Below are 18,803 nucleotides of genomic sequence, written 5' to 3'. Positions count from 1 at the left end.
TGTATGCTGTCTGGTCGGTACCATTTACCGACTTCTTGATGCAAGTCCAAGAAACCTTACCAAGAAGAAGTAGAGTCGAGTCGAGTCGAGTCGATCATTAGATTGCAGTTGTTGAGCTGAAGCCAAGGGAGTGATATGATAGCACAAAATCAATGTCAGACACACAAGAAGTCGTAAGTAATATGGAATGGAAATGAGGCAAGGCCTGGACTCTGGAGCGTCCGTCGATCAATGGATGGCAGCCCAGGTGCAACGGCGATACTGGAACTCTTCAGGACCTTTTTAGCGTCATCATCCCAAAGATACTACCTTAGTACCTACGGGACCATAAGAGGCTGCCTGGGTCCCGGTCTGCGTGCAGGAGGGTCCACTGTTAGTCATCAACAGCCAGATACTTCCAAAACCACGTGTATATGCCACGGGGCAAAGTAGCTCTTTATCAAGCCGATATCTGGTTCATCAGTGCCATTCCTTCAGTGGCAGCCTTATCCCGTATAACAACCATCCACAGTATCCCTCAGTTGCAAATATGAAACGGTCCAACTCAGGGGCAAAGTTTCTGGTCTTTGGCTTGGAAATTTGGGACAAAGGCCTGTCAGTCGGACCTGTATTAGCCATAATAAATACAAGCTTGACCTTGACGCACTGCGCGAGAACCGTGCTGAATGGCGCAAATATCCTAGGACCCTTTGTTATCGGCGTTGACTTAGACCAGCTACTACAGTATGTCAGTACAGAGGACCAATGCGATAGTTAATTGATGACGACACGAGGATTGAGCCACCTGGCACCAAGTGCTTGCATAAAGCACGAGAACCAAACCAAAGAAAAAGGTGGGAAAACAAAGTAAGGGGATAGGGGTCAGAGAATGAGACGACGATCCGCTCGTCAAGATCCGATTGTTCTCAGTGCGTGCGTTGCCTTGTTGTAGGGGTATGCTTGTCCTTTGACTTCGCTTCACTGGTGGTGTCGTATATCAGATCGTGACATGTCCGATTGGGCTCATTCTGTTCCCGCCTGGTCTTGATTGCCTCGCCTTGCAAGTTGCAGCGCATTAAGAGCCTATCCATCTGGTGATCCAGAAGGGGTCGGGGGCTTGTTGCAAGTAGCTCTCTCTAGTCCATGCCCTTGGCCCCCTAAGCTATATTCAAAGCTCTCGCTTAACAAGGGGATCTGCTTTACAAGTGTCGAGTGCTTTGATGCCAATGCAAATTGTGACACACGCGTGACCACTGGCCACTGCGGATTGACGGTGATCTTTGTGTTATGTGTTTCAAACCTCCTCTGGCTCGGAGATCCGAATAAAGAAACAAACCCCCATCACCTAACACGGCCACGACCACTTCCTGTGCTGAGTGCGACGTCCCGAAGCAGGGTGACAAAGGCAAACATCAAGAAGAGGAAGAACAAGAGCGAGAACAAGACATGTCTGTTGGCACCTGCCGAGTCTCTCGAGTCCCGGTTGCACTGCGACGATGTCGTTGGTTCGAGTATCATGGCCCTCTGATAAACAACACAACAGCCCTGTGATAAACGGTGACTGGGGAGACACGCGCGGACACAAATCTCGGAATCACTCATCCCAGCACCCGCTCGCTAGTATAGGAACTTACCGACATCAACACTGAAGCTTCAGCCCAGGGATATTACTTTGATCAAGGGCTCCCTGCTCAAGTTTATGCAGTGGAGATCAGCCTCGTGAACTTGTCACATATCCATACCCTCAACAGACTTCCAGCTGCAGCTCTGTCACGCCTGTCAATTTCAGCTTGATAATGCTCCTGTCGCAATTGCATGTTTGGGGCTCCAACTTATCAACATGGGACGAGGTGAATATGCAGCTTATCTGCTTGTCTCACCTGCACGAAGGCGCTTTTGTTAAATTGCATCTGTACTCTCATCATACTACATACGTGATTCAAACTGAGACATGAGCTGCGTTTAGCATGTTACCCGTCGATCGGCACGGTCTCGTGGCTTGAGGTTTATTTCCTCTTGCTGAGCCCGCTTCAGGTGATGCTTTGTGATTCCCATCTCTGAATAGTATCGATAAGCATCGAGTTTTCATGAACCTCGATTAGGATCGGTTCGTCCATTTCTGTGGAAGAACCAATCTTCCTGTATTGCCAAGCTATCGTCGGCGTAGCATTCGGGGAACATCAACGGGGAACAGCTGTGAAAACTATATGCGGAGCATGCCACGCTATACCGCCACAGTCAATTAGTTGTCTTCCTTCTTTAACATCAAGTGTTCTCGATGGTTATGAAAGAAACGATGGCATTATAGATTTATTAACAGGAAAGTCTGTTTACGAACCCTCAAGATGTGTCTACTTGGGGAGTCAATGGCTTCGACAACTTTGTACGGTCAACTACTGTTTTCCACAGACCATCAGAACGATCGTCAAGTAATCCAAGCCCGAAAATATAAACAGCTCTAGGTTTCATTGTAATTCTTTCCTTCTTTGTGTAGCAGTTTGGTTTTGGCCAAGCTAAGCATTAACTAAGAAGCCGTTGAAGGATAATTCGACCCTGCATCTCGGCCTGCCTCCCACATCTTTCTTCTGTCAACGTAGATCTATAACTAGTTTCCTCCTGCAGCTAAGCCTTGGTAATCAATAGCTTGTAGATACTCCGCATCTTCGGCAAACATCTCAACCTCAAAGTCATCACATTCATCACATCACAGTCTTGAGAGGGCGCTAAACCCAAATGGAGAGTCCGGACCTGTCATCCGTCCATCATCGGGGCGCGAGATGCCCGCAACCCGGGGGTCCGTAAGTGGGTACGAAGATGTTGAAAAAGAGTCAGTTCAGATCCGTCTTCCCAGACTTTGACCTCTCTTGAGATGATGGACGCTCGGGCCTGAGAAGCTCACTAACCAAAGCACCGACTGTCAATTGCTGGCCATGGGGTTGCTAAGATGGCCTCACAAGGACAAGCCGCCGTTTCTGCTCAAGGTGCGGTCCTCGGCTGGTCTCATCGTCACCACATGTTCCTTTGCAATCTTCACTGTAAGTCGCCGGTTGCTCCTCAACTCTGAAAAGCCAGTTGAATAATATGGCCTCAGGACATCTTTCTGTATGGTGTTATCGTTCCCATACTTCCATTCTCTCTTCAGGATCGAATTGGTATCAGCACAAACCGGGTGCAGTACTGGGTCTCCATAGCATTGGCCGTGTTTGGTGCTGCACTCTTGGCTGGCTCTCGTATGTACACAGTCCTCACTTGAAGTGGCAGTATATAACTTACGGTGACTATATCAGCTGTCTGGGGTTATCTGGCCGACAGAATCCACAACCGCCGGATGCCTATGCTTATAGGGCTTATTGTATTGTGTGGTGCTACTGTTTTTCTATGCGTAGGTCGCACGCTTGCTCTCTTCATGATCGGCCGTGCTCTGCAAGGAATATCGGCCGCACTAACATGGACCGTTGGCCTTGCGCTTGTTGTTGATACTGTCGATAAGGAGCATATCGGCAAGGCCATGGGTTGGATTAGCACAGCTTGCAGTCTGGGCATCTTGGTGGCACCTCTACTGGGAGGTCTCGTATATGGAAAGGGAGGTTACTACTCCGTTTTCGCCATGTGCTTTGGCCTTCTGGCCGTTGACATTGCACTGCGTCTCCTCATCATCGAGGTCAAGGACGCCAAAAGGTGGCTTGGTAGGGTGGAACCTATAGCCGTGGCAGATCCAGAACATGTCATGACGGAGGAACCGAACATTGAGAAGAATAAAGACAACATCGCTCAGCAAACAGATGGGCAGACCAAGGACGTATCAGACCCATCACGATCACCTATCAAGACACTCGTCAAGCTCCTAGGGCAGCCTCGATTCCTGGCTGCTCTGTGGGGAACCTTCGTTCAGGCACTCATCAACACGGCGCTCGAAAGTACTCTTCCCCTTCTCACACACGAGATATTTGGCTGGGACTCCATCGGAGCGGGACTGATATTCCTCCCGGTCATTCTGCCATCATTTTTGGGACCTGTGGTTGGCATGGTTGGCGATCGATACGGGCCTAAGTGGCTCGCTTCGTTCGGCTTCCTCTTCGCCACGCCCTTTGTTGTATGTCTGAGGTTCGTCGACGAGGATACGATTCAAGACAAGATCCTCCTTTGCGGGCTCTTGGCTGGTGTGGGTATCACAACCGCGTGCATCTTCGGGCCCTTGATGGCTGAGATCACTTGGTCCGTCCAGGGCGAGGACGGCACTGAAGGTGCGGGGCAGATTGCTCAAGCATATGGCCTCTACAACATGGCATACTCGGGAGGGTCTCTGGTAGGGCCTATAATGGGCGGAATGGTCAAGGATAGCGCTGGTTGGGCAACTGTCGGATGGAGTCTGGGTATAGTAGTGTTCGCGTCCGCTATTCCAACTGTTTTGTATACGGGCGGGCCACTGAAGGTCAAGCTTAGATAAGAGGTCAGGGGAGACAGAATTCAGCTGGAGCCTAAACAATCCACAGTAGATTTATTCTAGGTTCAAGATTGAGGGTATTTAAACACCTTAGACTACACATAGTACCTTACCTACCTACCTATACATGAAAGTATACGTAGTCCTTCGCTGCCCGAAAGGGACGTCTCGGACACCGCGGGCCATATCCAAGCTAAGCCTAAAAGGAACAACTGCTGTTCTGTTCATCTAGGTACCTACCTGCAGGCAGCTTTAATCAATCTTCTCTCAACGGCCTCATGTGTAACTCGTTTTTAGCTTGATGATATATTTGCATCGAAATTCTCTGACTCCTCTTTTGCAAAACGTAAGATCCGATCATCGTCGTTATTCCGCTTAAACTACCCCGAATTCTTATACATTTCCCAGAAACAAGCACTTTTCATGTCAGCACACATCATGGAGGAGCAGCAACACATTGATGAGCTCCTTGAGCGCTATCTCAGTCTGCTAGACGAATACAGCCAACTCCGCCAGAATCTATCTCGGATTCAATCCGATGTCTTTCACAATATCGCCCGAGCTAATTTCGCTGGCGAGAGAGGCATGAGGTACGGTCAGGATCACTACGATGAAAGAATGCAAGCAACACGCCTTCTTGCCATCGAGCAGGATGTCAGCCCAAGCCCAACATTCTCAATCTTCCCTGCTCCTGAAGAAGACAATGTAGCAGATAAGAAAGAAACCTCCTCAGCCGAGAAGTCTGACGATGCATCAACAATAGACGCCAAAGAGGCCACCAGCCTTACAGAAATGAAGCGCAAACAGAACAAGAACCCCTTGCGATGGTTTGGGTTATTCGCCCCTATGCCTCTCCGCACGGCGCAAACACATTCCGTGGAAGCAGTAGAGGAAATTATCCCAAGGCTTGTTTCTGTCAACGCTGAAATGCTACACGTGGAAATTGAGGTGCGGCGAGCGAGGAAACGACGTGCTAAAGCGGAGGCAGCTGAAAAGAAGACAGGCCAAGCTGCCGTAGCGACGCAGCCACAGAGCACAGCAGTTTGAACGCCTTCATGTTGATAGAACATATCTCATATATGATCATGCTCGGGTACATCAATCATTCCCAGTGCCCCCACAGGTTGTTCAGACTCTCGGCCAGAGTCGGATGAGCATAAACAGCTGCTTCCAAATCCCACCACTTCAGATTGCCCATCATAGCAGTTTGCACAATCGACATGATTTCACCACCTTCCAATCCCAAACATGTGAACCCCAAGATCTCGCCGGTTTTTGCATCCACAGTCGCCTTCATCATACCACGTGGCTCTGCTGTCTCCAGCGCCCTCGCAACATAACTCATAGGCATCGCGGCAGTCTTCACTTCCCTTGCACTGTTGGCGAGGTCTCTAGCGTGGAGCCCAACATGGCCAAGCTGTGGATCGGTGTACATGACATAGGGAGTCAGAATTCGTGAAATCGACGCCTTTGTCGTCGGCATAGCTGGAGTTGTCGATGACATAGCTTCTGGGATGATGTTGGTGCGGATAATGCGGGAATCATCGTAGGACATGTGTGTGAAAGCAGCACCTCCGTGACAGTCTCCTATGGCGTAGATATCTGAAGCCGTGGTCTGGAGTTTGTCGTCGACAATAATGTGACCTCTAGGGGTCGTCTTGATGCCAACTTCGGAGAGGTTCAAGCTATCTGTGTTGGGAATTCGGCCTGTTGCCAGCAGAAGATGTGTTCCAGAAACTTCTGTCTCCCCTCCCGGAGTCTTGATGCTCACTGCGAAAGATGTCTTTGTGTTCTTGGAAGCTGAGATCGAGTCCACTGTGCTTGAAAGATGAACCGTGATTCCATCCTGTTGAAGGATATCCAGGAGACACTTCGCCACGTCAGCGTCTTCTCGGGGCACAAGCTGCTTGGCCCTTTGAATAACAGTCACTTCAGAACCCAAGCGGCGAAAGAGCTGCCCAAACTCAAGGCCAATATACCCGCCGCCCAACACGACGAGACGCTGTGGAACCTCACCCAGTTCCATGATAGTAGTCGAGTTGAGTACTCGTGCTGGATCAACGTCGTCGAGACCTGTGATATCTGGCCTCGATGGCCTCTCACCGACGTTGATGAATATTTGATCGGCGCTGACCTCTTTCTCGCCCCCATTGTTCAACAAAACTCTGAGTTTCTTCTCGCCGACAAAGCTACCACCGCCCATTATCACATCGACACCTGCTGCATTCAAGCCTCTGACACTGCCGGCGTTCCACTGCTCCACGATTTCACGTTTGCGCTGCCTTACCCGAGCCATGTCGATCTCAACATTACCATTTCCTCCGTGTACGCCATAGTCTTTACCACGTTTGACCATGTAGGCTGCTCTTCCAGAGGCGATCATGGTCTTTGTAGGCGTGCATCCTACATTGACACAAGTTCCCCCAAGCGCCATACGCTCAATCACAGCTGTTTTGCGACCAGCGTTGGCAAAGGCTTTGGCGACTGGGTTGCCACTTTGGCCGGAGCCGAGGACGATAACGTCGTAGTGCGTAGCCATTGTATGAAGATTTTGGCGCTTAAGAAACTGGCTGATGGAAGTTAGTCGCGATAAGCCGAGGAGACGTTTCATGAGCAGAGGTTATCAATTGATATTTGATTCTATCAGGACTTAGAGACCAGCTAGATAGAGCGTATGAATAGAAGCCTCTTATACGAGGCACCATCGTTCAGCGCCATGTAAGCAGGCGGCTTATTCATCTCTTACAACGCAACGCCCGCATTTCGTCAGCGTTATTGATGAAGTTACTGTTGGTCAAAGGGGATGCCACAATCTCGTGAGGGGTAGGACAGAGCACCACGATGTATCTAACCGCTTGACGTATTGGCATAAGCACTATCTATTCCACACAGTATTTAGCTCTGAATGTCGTCTCAATATTATTACGTCTGAAATGCTATCCCGTGGTTGTCATCACTCCTGCGTTAACGAACCCAATGTAGCGAGAACATCTTCTAACATATCCCTCTCAGCGTTATCATGATTGACTTGCTTAGCAAGTTGAGACGCAATACCAAAGATAGCAGCAATAGAGTGCTTGTATCTCTGTCGCATGCCCCGGTTCGCCGCCCCAAGCACCGAGCAGCAAAGTTGCAAAGAGGATATTACTGCCTCCTGTACCTGAGATGATAACTCTGAGTCAGGGATATCCCATGCTGCTACTAAAGTGATGAGATCCATCCAAGCTTCAGGAACACCGTTGGATTCTTGTTCAACTATGGGAAGTAGAATGCGAACAATGTCTGTAGCCCGAACAGCCTCTTGCCCTCCGCAAATCCGTGAGGCGTGCTGCAGAGTAGAAATCAGATCATGAGCGAGAATTGCCCACCCTTCATTGGCGAGCAACAGCTCGCGACCTTGGGGTAGCGTAGTCACACCCTCGAGAGCCACGAGGACAGGAGATCGGAAGTCCAATTTATGTTGAGAGCTGGATTTGTAAAGGTCCATAAACATATCCATCAAACCAGTAGCCTCTTTTCGCAGGATATCATTCTCCTCTTCTCGAAGCCAGAGCGCTAACGCTCGCACAGCTGAAAGTATGAACATATCATCGTCAGCATTATCTCTCATTGAGTCCCAAGCGAGTGTGTGATGAACACCAGTTGATGTGTCTGTCGTGCCAGTTCGAGCGTCTGGATGTAGTCCCATGGCTCCAGCAACAGAAGCATCCCATCGATCGCGAAGGTATTCGGCTGTGAGAGACATTGTCTCGGAAATGCCCTTGCGGAGCTTAAGAAGGTTCTCGGGGGTCATGAAGAAGGTTTCCATGGACTCGTCTTCCAAACACTGCACGAGGTATCCAATGAAGATTGAGATGACGTCGAATGCAGACGTGAGGCGTGTTGAGACTTTGGGGTATTCGGGCTCATTTAAGTGTTCTAGAAGAGTGGGAGCCGAAGAGCGAATATCAATGAGCAGGAGGTTGATGAGTAGGTATGAGAAGGCCTTGTCATCCTTTTTGTCGTCGATAAACACCAACTTCGGTACCTCGGACGGGAAAGCTTGGAGTATGGAGGCTGTGGCGTTTGTATATGCCGCTCGGGCTTCAGGTGTTGGCCTACTTGTGACGAGGTTTCGAATGTAGTTAACGACTACCTTGAGCCACTCGGGATGCTGAGGAATGATCTGGAGCAAATGGTTAGATGACTCACTCGGAGAAGGTGTGGAAAACGCACTGAAGAGTTGGCATGCCGAAGAACGTAACCAAGGAACTCGAGAAGAGTGACAGCATCGGTTCCAGTGAATGATGAGACCAGACTCTGAATCGTGTCGTCAATCTGCCTCACCAGCGTAGAGGGATCTTCAATGGTTGTCATAGAATTGAGCCATGCAAAGCAAAAGATATCCAGAACCTGTGCATGGCTAGGAGCGATCTCTGTAAGGGAGCTAAAGTCTTCCACCTTGATAAACTCTTGTGCTCCTTGCTGTGAGCTTGCTAGCGTATGTAGCAGTTGAAGTATTAGCTTTGTGGTATCTTCAGAGCTAAAACAGCCATTATTAGCTTGTTCCTTTTGCCTGGCGGCGAGGCTTCGTACCTGTAGAGAACTGCATTGATAAGCAAGGGGATTCTGTCGATGAACTTGGCGTCACTCTTGGCCTGGTCGGGAAGAAGAATGGAGAAGATGTACAAGACAGATACAGCCAAATCCAACATCTCTTTTGAATTCTGGGTTGAAGGCTTTGAGCCTGTGCGTAGTAGTCGGTCGAGGAACTTGGGTGAGAGGCTGGACCATAGACCTTGAACCGTTTGCTCATCCTGGCGGAGTTGCTCTGAGCTGTCGAGAAGAGATTTCAGGAGGGCCAGTCCAACGAATCTTTGGGTATCATCTTTGGCTTTGAGAAGTGACTGTATCTTGTTGACGTCTGTAGGGTGAGAAGCAGCACTTGTTGTGTTCTCAGCCATCTTGGACCCTATTTTACAGCCGTGAGTAGAGTTCCGGATACCGAGCTAGAACCATACGTCGAATGCAGCACTTGAGTGTCTTGAGGAAGATGAATACTCGACCGTATATTTGAGAAGGGCACATGTGTTGTGTAAGGTATCGATAGACTTGATATGCAACAACTTTGTTGGGTCCCACTATTCTATGAATTCCCCTCCGTGCGTGCCTTGGTAGGTAGGTACAGTAGATGAGTTTCTAGAAACCTCCAACATCTATGGAAAGGAGGGAGTGATATCAACGAATTCATTTTACATGGTAAATGATAAACACTGATTATTGTTGAGATCTGAGCATATCGCTCCGCGGTATCATATACTGATGAATATATCAGGAATGTGACCTAAATAAGTGTTTTCAGCCAGTTGCGACAAGGACAATGACAGCCAAGATCCTCGCGAGACCAGGAAATTGATTTAGATGCAACTCGAGACAATGACAGCCGAGAATGTTTCAGTATTTCTTTAAAACTCTTCCTTGTCTCAGCTATAAACAACCACCCTTCGGGCACCATCCATTGGCGCATCCAATGCTTTCAGCTGGTCCAGTCGACGTTTTAGGCAATCCAAGCCCTACAACAACCAACCAGACCAACTGTAGCCATTGCGTGTCCTCCACTGAACTCTCCGAGTCAACTCAACAGCGCGTGCACTTGAAATGGACACCAACAACCTCGTATCTAACCTTTATCTCCTCTCGACTCTCCCTTTTTCAAACTCTCACGAGCCAAAGACTCCGTCCGGGCCAGCTGTGAGCTCTTACACCGCATAATCACAATGTCATGAGCCGCATCATGTCTGGAGCGTCTCAAAACGACCCCTACGCTTCCGCTTCCGCTTCCGCCTCTGCTTCCGCCGCCTCGTCCTCGTCGCATACTCCAAACTCCAATTCCGACGATCGCGATGAGCTCGATTTCCTTGATGACAACGCCAGCGATGACAGCGACCGTGGCAGATCTCGCGACCGAGATCATGTGCTCGGCGACGATCCGCTTCAGAGCAATCTGAGTGCGCCCATGACCTTTAAACGCAGACAGGGCCCCTCGCTCTGGTCTGCGCCCTCTCGACTTCTCTCCGCCATCACAGGTTCACGACCGCATGCCTCCTCGAGAGGCCCGTCTCCTGCTGTTTATCCAAGCTCTAATACTCCCCCGCGCTCTGAAACTGTCGTGTTCAACGAAGCTTCCAAGGATGGTGTGCCGCATGATTGGTATGTTGAGGGGCCAGGGCGTCGAGTCGGTTATGAGGATCTTACGGCCATCGATTGGATCTTCGAATACACAAAGGAGCGCCAGAGATTGCGCATGCTATACTCGAGTGCGTCTGGGGTTATAGGTTATGTGCGGCGCCTCATTGACGCCAGCCAAGTCTGGATCGTCCTGCTCTTGACGGGTATGCTTGTAGGCACTGTAGCTGCTGTCATCAACGTCACGACCGATTGGCTTGGGGATTTGAAGGAAGGGTACTGCGCCAGTGGGCCAGAAGGTGGCCATTTTTACCTAAACAAGGCGTTCTGCTGTTATGGCTATGACCAAGGCTCCAAATGTGACGGTTGGAAGACTTGGGGCGATGCTCTGGGAGTCCATTCAAAAGGCGGCAAGTGGTTCATTGAGTATCTCTTCTTTGTTTCTTTCGCGGTATGTACACTGGACCGGAACCCCATAACTTCAACTGCCTCGTATGGCTAACAATTCGAAGATGCTGTTTGCATATGTCGCAGCACTTCTCGTCCAAGAATATGCCATTTACGCAAAACACAGTGGCATTCCAGAAATCAAGACTGTCCTGGGGGGCTTCGTTATCCGACGGTTCCTTGGACTCTGGACACTCATTACCAAGTCTCTTGGTCTCGTCAGTCAAGTCTATACTGCTTACCAGCTCGTTATTGACACCATCACAGGCTCTTGCTGTTGCATCAGGCATGTGGTTGGGCAAAGAAGGCCCCCTAATTCATGTTGCTTGCTGTTGCGCCAACGTATTTACGAAATTATTCCGCAACATCAATGACAATGAAGGTAGAGAGCTTCCCTGTAATGCAGTCAGTTGTCGCCAGCTAACGCCATTAGCTCGCAAACGTGAGGTCCTTTCGGCTGCTGCCGCCTCAGGTGTCTCAGTTGCCTTTGGTTCCCCCATCGGTGGTGTCTTATTCAGTCTCGAGGTTAGTTATGCTCAGCCCCAGGCCCCCAACCAATACTAATTCTCTCCAGACTTTGTCCTACTACTTTCCAGACAAGACGATGTGGCAGAGCTTTGTCTGTGCCATGACTGCTGCAGTTGTTCTTCAGGCTTTTGACCCCTTTCGATCTGGCAAGCTTGTCTTGTATCAAGTCCACTACAGCATTGGATGGCATGGCTTTGAGCTGCTCCCCTACGCCATACTAGGCGTCATGGGTGTAAGTCCAACATCTAGTCCGAACAGGACAAGTAACTAACAGCATTTTCTTTCCAGGGCATACATGGCGGTCTCTTCATAAGACTCAACATGGCTATTGCTCGCTGGAAGAAGTCGAACCGATGGATTCCAGGCCCTATCGTCCAGGTTCTCATCGTGGCCTTCTTCACAGCCCTCATCAACTATCCCAACTTCTACATGAAGGTGCAGACGACTGAGCTCGTCTCCAACCTCTTTTCAGAATGCTCGCAGGTTCTCGATGACCCCATCGGCCTCTGTAGAACAGGAGCTGCTTCGGCCAGGACCATTGTCCTCCTAGTCTTTGCATCTGTATTGGGCTTCTTCCTCGCCGCTGTCACATTCGGTCTCCAAATTCCCGCCGGAATTATTCTCCCTTCCATGGCCATTGGTGCCTTAACAGGCCGCGCCGTAGGTATCATCATGGAGATTTGGGTTACCAATCACCCTGGATTCTTTTTATTCGGCTCATGCGAACCTGATATACCCTGCGTTACACCAGGTACATATGCCATCGTCGGCGCAGCAGCATCTCTTGCTGGAGTAACCCGCTTGACCGTCTCTATTGTCGTCATCATGTTCGAGCTCACGGGTGCCCTCACCTATGTTCTCCCCATCATGATCGCTGTCATGATATCAAAGTGGGTGGGCGATGCTTTCTCTCGTCGCGGTATCTACGAATCGTGGATTCACTTCAACGAGTATCCCTTTCTCGACAATAGTGAGAACAACGAATCTATTCCTGACATCCCAGCTTCTCAAGTCATGACTCGCATCGAGGATCTTGTAGTTCTTACCGCCACAGGTCACACCATCGCATCTCTCACCACTATCCTCGAGATGCACCCATACCGCGGTTTCCCTGTCATATCAGATCCCCGAGAAGCCATTCTTCTTGGATATATCTCTCGTGCCGAGCTGGCATACAATCTCTCAGCCTCGACGCAAGCACCTCGTTTGCTGCCCCCTGAGACTGAAGCCTTCTTTTCTCACCAGCCCATGGCAGATCCACGCACAACACTGGATCTTCGCCCCTGGATGGACCAAACACCGCTCACCCGGGCTTCGCATACAAGTCTTCACCTTGTCGCTACATATTTCCAAAAGCTTGGCCTGAGATATCTTCTCTTCAGCGATCGCGGTGTTCTGCAGGGCTTGCTGACAAAGAAGGACGTCTGGTATGTCCTCAATGGTGCCGAAGAGACACGCCGCACCATGGGTCTGGCACCTGGAGGTGCTGGTCATGAGACTGGCGTGACCGACAGGATAGCAGACGACAATGGCGGCGGTGAAAGTAGTGGCTTATTACATGGCGACGGTGCCGATGATGGTGATAGCATACAAGGGGAAGAACCAATGTTATAAAGGGATCCTGTAGATTTGATGCCGGGTCATGCATGTATGATGGATCGTGGGTATATTAAATTTTCTCTATCATATAGACGAGTTTGCTTTTGCTATTCTTGGTAGGCTATCAATGTATATGAACGTACACTTCAACGCTTCGTACAAATTTATCCTGACAAAGTACTTCACATCTCAGTTTCCGGAACAACCTCTTATCGAGCGCTCTCATGTGCTTCGGGCTTTGTTACAAGATGTGCCCCCCATCTTGTAAAATCATAGCCAAGGGGAGACAAAAAAGGACAATATTATAGGAAACTAATAAGAATAGTGAGGTATACTTATTTTAGGCTTAGTACATCTTGAAATAACTTGTATCTGAGCTTTGTGTCAGATGTTTTCCGTAAAGCATGACAGACATTGATTCAGCTCGCCAGAAGTACTCCCTTATTGGTAACCAAAAACTGCACACCAGGACACAAGACGCTAGATTCAGACCTGAGGATTTGTCATAAGATCACTTGAATTATCATGAAGTAATGGTCAGGTCGAAATAACCCCTACTTTTTCTTTCAACGTGCAACTCCCATGCTTGCCTGATATAGTATGAAACCAACGCCTGAGTAGCAACATACCAGCCAATGCATAAACCTCTCCTGAGAAAGCCAAAGAGAACAACACTGATTCTAGTACTCAAAGTCATCATCAACAGAGGGACCCTTGTTCTTTGTCACGCTCTCCTGTTTGCGATACATTTCAGCAACCTGGCGACTTGTCGTAGCAGCATCAGCTTTCTTATCATCTCGCACACGGATGAAGCGAGGGAATCGAAGACTGATGCCCTTGTTTCCTGAAGGGTCGACACCTTCCTTAGCACCGGCCTTGTAACGTGGACTGAGGGTCAAATCGGCTGTCTTGACTTCCCAGACATACCGAGGCTCAAACCAGACATCAGGTTGGTGTTGACCGCCAGAAGAGTGGGAGTAAAAAGGCTTAGCCCTATCAATGGTAATCTCAGAGAGTTGGGTATGGAGATCCTCCAAGACCTGCTCTGAGAAGCCAGTTCCAATATTACAAACAGTTTCGTATGTCTCTGAGTTGGGGTTGTAACAGGCCAGAAGGAATGCACCGTAAACAGATGTACGCTTGCCTTTGCCGTAGTATGCGCCCAAAACAACAAGGTCCAGGGAATCACCGACGCCTGAGAGATAATCCTTCTTGATCTATGATAGCAGTCAGTCGTACGGCTTCTAGTAATGCAGTTCTGAAATCTTACCTTGAGCCAGTTACGACTTCGCTTACTGGGCTCATATCCACTCTCAGTTCCATCCAGCATTTTTACCATCAGACCCTCACATGATGCCTTGACACTTTCGTCAAGGAAGACCTGGATCTCATCCAGTTCTTGGCCGTTCATGTGGGTGGCGAAGGAAAATTCGCCTTCCACAGGATTAAACGCGGTTTCGAGAAGCTCACGTCGTTCACGCAGTGCCTTCTCGACAACAGCTTCTCCATTGAGGTACAACAGATCAAATGCAAATACACAAACCTTGACCTTTACATCCTCAACCTTGACATCCTTCTTCTTGCGTGTCATGAGTTGCTGGAAGGGCAACACTTTCTTCTCGTCGACATCCCAGGCTACTGTCTCACAATCCAGGACAAAGCTCTTGGTGTCCGGCTTGACCCAGGTATGGAGTTTGGCAAGGATATCGGGATACTTCCGGGAGAGATCTTCGGAGTTTCTGGAGAAGATGCTAGCAACACCAGCAGCAGCCTCCTTAGCGGCGCCTTGACTCGCCTCGCTTAGTTCTTGAGGCGCATCTTTGGCCACATAATGGATCTGTGCTCTTTCGCCATCATACTTATACTCACAGGTGAAGGTTTGTCCCTCAAAGCGATCGAGTACTTCAGTAATGGCCTTCGTCGGCTTGGCCAGCATAGGCTTCAAAGGTACGCCGGGTCGGAGCTTGCAATTTTCCCTAAGCTTCATGATCCCGTGTTCTAGCATCGCAGGAATAATCACGTCGTAGCTCGGAAGTTCACTGTATTTTGTAAGTATGGGTCATCGACAGTGTTTCATGTGGCTTACCTGTAGACAGTCTTGAGAATTGATTCACCTTTCTCAAGATCTGAGGTGCTAGGGACCTTACCCCTGGCATCAGCTTCGTGGGCAACAATAGCTTGCGCCAAAGAAACAAGAACGGTTCTCTCAGCCAGACCAAGTCTCAACTTTCCTTCCAGGAATCGAATGATAAACTTGGCTTCACTCGGACCTCCCTTGTCCTTAGTAATATCGACTTTACCGGTGGAGTTAGCGTCAGCTGCAGCAAGAAGCTTCTTGATACCATCCACCTTGCGCCCCTGAGCACCGTTACCAGTGACAGTAGCAATGTTCATTAGGCCTTGATGCACACCCCTGATAGTCAAAGCCTTTGGCTTGAACATAGTACGCTGAGTTGATCGACTCTTTACAGCCACCAATCCAAGATCGCCAATTTCTTTCTGATCAGCCTTAATCACCTGGAGGCTTCGTCCCGTCGTCTCGCCGATGGCCTTCATAATTAACGACTCGCCGATACCCAGCTCGATACCAGCGTAGTCAGGAGCTAACTTGTTGATCATTAATAAAACTGTAGGTAATAGATCTTCAGGGGTCAGGCGCATGACCTGGCGAAGGAAAAGAGAGCAATGCTCCATAATAATCAATCTTTTGGTGGTCATTTCCACAAGAGAGAAGGTTGTACACAGGGCCGCATACGGAACAGGGGTGCCGGGCTTCCAGTCGGGATAGGGGTCTTTCGTCTTGGACTTGAACTTTGTCTGGACCTTCTCACGAGCCTTGGCAGCAACTTCAGGCTTATCTTCGATATCTGCCTCGTCGTCAAGCTCGGCGTCTGAAGCTGAAGCTGTTGATGCCTCTTCTTTGTCGGAATCGTCGTTCTCCTCAGGAGTGGCTTCTTTGGCCGCCTTGGCTTTGGGCGTTGTCTTTGACCTCTCGGGCGACTTGACTTTTGGGGGTGTGCTTGCGACATTTGACTTCTTGGGGGATGTACGCTTCTCTTTCTTCACAGTTTCTTCTTCATCATCTTCGTCTTCCTCAACTCGCTTTCGACTTCGTCGTGCTCGCTTAGTGACAGGTCCATCGCTCTCGTCATCGATTTCCTCTTTCTTAATGGGTGTAGGCTCGGGCTTGGGCTTGTCTTCTGATCTAGCTCGCTTCTTTGTTTCTGATCTATATTTAGATTATCGTAGGATTTCATCGAAGTAGCAAAATACCTTTCTCAGAATCTGAGCCCGGTTTGACCTTCACGTCAGCCTCCTCTTCGTCCTTCACGACTTCTTCTATTTTGGGTTTGCTGCTGAAGGAGAGCTTTGTCTGTTGAGGAGGCGCACCTTTTGCCCCAAAGAACTTCCTGTGGTTACCAATTGGCCTTGGTCAGTGATCGAGTCTTTAAATTTTAGTTGTCCCTCCACACACCCGATTGTGCTCTGGCCGGACTTGACATACCCGAGTGTCGCCTGTTTTGGTGCCATGATGCCTAGAATTCTTGTAGAAAACAAACGCACAGAACGCAAAGAGTAGCAATTTTCAGGGCGTGATATTAATCTGGAAGTGTTTTGTAGAAAGAGGGGGGCAATTGTGAGCCCGCGAGTTGACCTGACACTGAGTAGCATGACGCGCCCGCTAGGGAACCTGTCGCGTTAATTAGCTGCCATTCGCGAGGGTAGGTGCGACCAGAACGCGCGAGATGCCTGCCCCACGTGACTCGGTTGCCTAGTAAGGCAGGACGTGCACCCGGCTATTCCCATGTTAAGTAAGGCGTCGATCAAATTTATTAGCGCGCGTTAATTAATTGTTAGAGGGGCCCCCTGCAAGCTCTTGTTGTCTCGGGGGAGATAGGCCGAGATGGCTCGCCAAATATCATGATATTGGGTGATTTCTTTCGTCATTGACTTTAACTTTGAGAAAGACATTGATATAAAACCACTGTAGGACAAAGAGACATCCATGAGTAGCACGAAAAAAGCAATCCTGGGTCCTCGCCCTTCTCCATTTTCGGACCGTGCCAGGCCTCTTTCTAGATAGGTCATGGATGTATATTACAGCAAGCATCAAGTGCTCAAATCATTATGGTGGTACGGCCTCGCGCTCAATTCCTCTACTGGAAGTAGTGGTTCTCCTCGGGAATACGGCCGCGGATGTACTCGGGCTCGGATCCCCGAACGTAGATATCCTCAAACAGAATCTCGGGCTTGGGCTCAGGCGCGGCCATGGCCTCAGCAGCAGCAACCTCCTCGTTGACGTGGGCACGAGCTTCCTTGTCAATCTTCTTGAGCTCCTCCTCACTTGTGATCTCCCAATCTAGAATCTTCTGCTTGAGTCCAGCAATAGGATCGTTGGTGGATCGCATGCGCTGAATCTCCTCACGGGTTCGGTAGGTGGTACCGGGATCAGACATGGAGTGACCACCATATCGGTAGGTGACGTACTCAAGGACAAGAGGTCCCTTATCGGCAGCAGTCCACTCCTTGCCGTACTTGACGGCGGCCTTGACGGCAAGGACATCCATACCGTTGACCTTGAGACCGGGGATGTACTGTCCACGCTTATAGTAGTCGGTCAAAGCGGAAGAACGAGCAGCAGCTGTACCCATACCGTACTTGTTGTCTGTGGATTTGTCAGTAGTGCTCTGACTCGTTCTTATGATATTGACTTACTCTCGCAGCCAAAGAGGGCAGGGAGATTCCAGAGCTTGGCCATGTTGAAAGCCTCAAAGACCTGGCCCTGGTTGCTAGCACCGTCACCGTAGAGGATGATAGAAGCGTTCTTGTTTCCATTGTACTTGTGAGCAAAGGCAAGGCCGGCACCAACGGGAACCTGAGCACCGACGATACCGTTACCGCCGTAGAAGCTCTTGGCGAACATGTGCATGGAACCACCCTTGCCGTAGGAAATACCCTCACGTCGGCCAAGCAGCTCACCAATGATGGATCGAACGGTAGCACCACGCATCAAGGCGTAGCCGTGGCATCGGTAAGCGGTGATAATATCGTCCTCCTTGGTGATGGCATGCTCAATACCAACGGCAACGGCCTCCTGTCCGGTAGACAAGTGGCAGAAACCACGAATCTTCTTCTCCTTGTACAGACGATCGGCCGCCATCTCCATCTGTCTGCGGGATTATCAGTAAATGTCGTATTGAGATCGTGGGGAATGCTGTTGCATACCGGGTGATGACCATCTCACGGTACATATCCTTCAACTCCTTCTTGGTCACCTCCAGGGTGTAAGGAGGGGGGTCCAGCTCGTAGGTCTCGAAGCTCTCATCGCTGAGGTTAACAGAGAAAGGCTCGTCATCGGACTGCAGCAGTCGAAGAGTCAGTGATGGCTCGTGGGCGCATTGCGGAGGGCGAAGTGTCGGGCGAGGGTATTCCGAAGGACCCTTGCGGAACAGAAAGTGCGCATTTTCTCACCTTGGGGACTGAGTGGCTCAGGGACGCCGAAGCAGCATCAGTGGTGACAGAGCGAATGGCAGTGTAGGCGGGAGCGGCGAGCTTGGTGCGCATAGGCACAGCCCTGGGGAGACGGAGAGCTCTAGACAACATCGTGGATATGGAGAATTGAACTGAGGGATCAGGACGT

General features: G+C 49.8%; 7 protein-coding genes across 7 annotated transcripts; 3 read left to right on the top strand and 4 right to left on the bottom strand.

The window, feature by feature from the left end:
* Positions 1-2,909: 2,909 nt before the first annotated feature.
* FMAN_10388 (uncharacterized protein) lies at positions 2,910-4,426 on the top strand (the record flags this gene model as incomplete). The annotated part of the gene is made up of 3 exons (XM_041821059.1): positions 2,910-3,014; positions 3,071-3,209; positions 3,267-4,426. 3 exons carry the CDS (start codon positions 2,910-2,912, stop codon positions 4,424-4,426), a joined length of 1,404 nt encoding a protein of 467 aa, XP_041686876.1.
* A 435-nt stretch (positions 4,427-4,861) lies between these two features.
* Positions 4,862-5,470, top strand: FMAN_10387 (uncharacterized protein; the record flags this gene model as incomplete). The annotated part of the gene is made up of 1 exon (XM_041821058.1): positions 4,862-5,470. One exon carries the CDS (start codon positions 4,862-4,864, stop codon positions 5,468-5,470), a length of 609 nt encoding a protein of 202 aa, XP_041686875.1.
* A 55-nt stretch (positions 5,471-5,525) lies between these two features.
* On the bottom strand, positions 5,526-6,962 carry FMAN_10386 (uncharacterized protein; the record flags this gene model as incomplete). The annotated part of the gene is made up of 1 exon (XM_041821056.1): positions 5,526-6,962. The coding sequence occupies one exon, from the start codon at positions 6,960-6,962 to the stop codon at positions 5,526-5,528; it is 1,437 nt and encodes a 478-aa protein (XP_041686874.1).
* A 414-nt stretch (positions 6,963-7,376) lies between these two features.
* On the bottom strand, positions 7,377-9,366 carry FMAN_10385 (uncharacterized protein; the record flags this gene model as incomplete). The annotated part of the gene is made up of 3 exons (XM_041821055.1): positions 7,377-8,588; positions 8,639-8,945; positions 8,999-9,366. 3 exons carry the CDS (start codon positions 9,364-9,366, stop codon positions 7,377-7,379), a joined length of 1,887 nt encoding a protein of 628 aa, XP_041686873.1.
* An 830-nt stretch (positions 9,367-10,196) lies between these two features.
* FMAN_10384 (uncharacterized protein) lies at positions 10,197-13,177 on the top strand (the record flags this gene model as incomplete). Its single annotated transcript, XM_041821054.1, has 6 exons — positions 10,197-11,039; positions 11,101-11,253; positions 11,303-11,417; positions 11,469-11,560; positions 11,610-11,795; positions 11,852-13,177. The coding sequence occupies 6 exons, from the start codon at positions 10,197-10,199 to the stop codon at positions 13,175-13,177; spliced, it is 2,715 nt and encodes a 904-aa protein (XP_041686872.1).
* Positions 13,178-13,842: 665 nt separating this feature from the next.
* On the bottom strand, positions 13,843-16,693 carry FMAN_10383 (uncharacterized protein; the record flags this gene model as incomplete). The annotated part of the gene is made up of 5 exons (XM_041821053.1): positions 13,843-14,379; positions 14,433-15,201; positions 15,249-16,386; positions 16,436-16,572; positions 16,638-16,693. The coding sequence occupies 5 exons, from the start codon at positions 16,691-16,693 to the stop codon at positions 13,843-13,845; spliced, it is 2,637 nt and encodes an 878-aa protein (XP_041686871.1).
* A 626-nt stretch (positions 16,694-17,319) lies between these two features.
* On the bottom strand, positions 17,320-18,766 carry FMAN_10382 (putative pyruvate dehydrogenase (lipoamide) alpha chain precursor; the record flags this gene model as incomplete). The annotated part of the gene is made up of 4 exons (XM_041821052.1): positions 17,320-17,828; positions 17,879-18,333; positions 18,389-18,522; positions 18,635-18,766. The coding sequence occupies 4 exons, from the start codon at positions 18,764-18,766 to the stop codon at positions 17,320-17,322; spliced, it is 1,230 nt and encodes a 409-aa protein (XP_041686870.1).
* Positions 18,767-18,803: the final 37 nt, after the last annotated feature.

The sequence above is a fragment of the Fusarium mangiferae genome (assembly GCF_900044065.1).
Source record: "Fusarium mangiferae strain MRC7560 genome assembly, contig: FMAN_scaffold011, whole genome shotgun sequence".
In the NCBI taxonomy this organism is placed as follows: Eukaryota; Fungi; Ascomycota; class Sordariomycetes; order Hypocreales; family Nectriaceae; genus Fusarium; species Fusarium mangiferae.
Note: the sequence above shows the minus strand (reverse complement) of the source record. Positions and strands in the feature narration are given on the sequence as shown.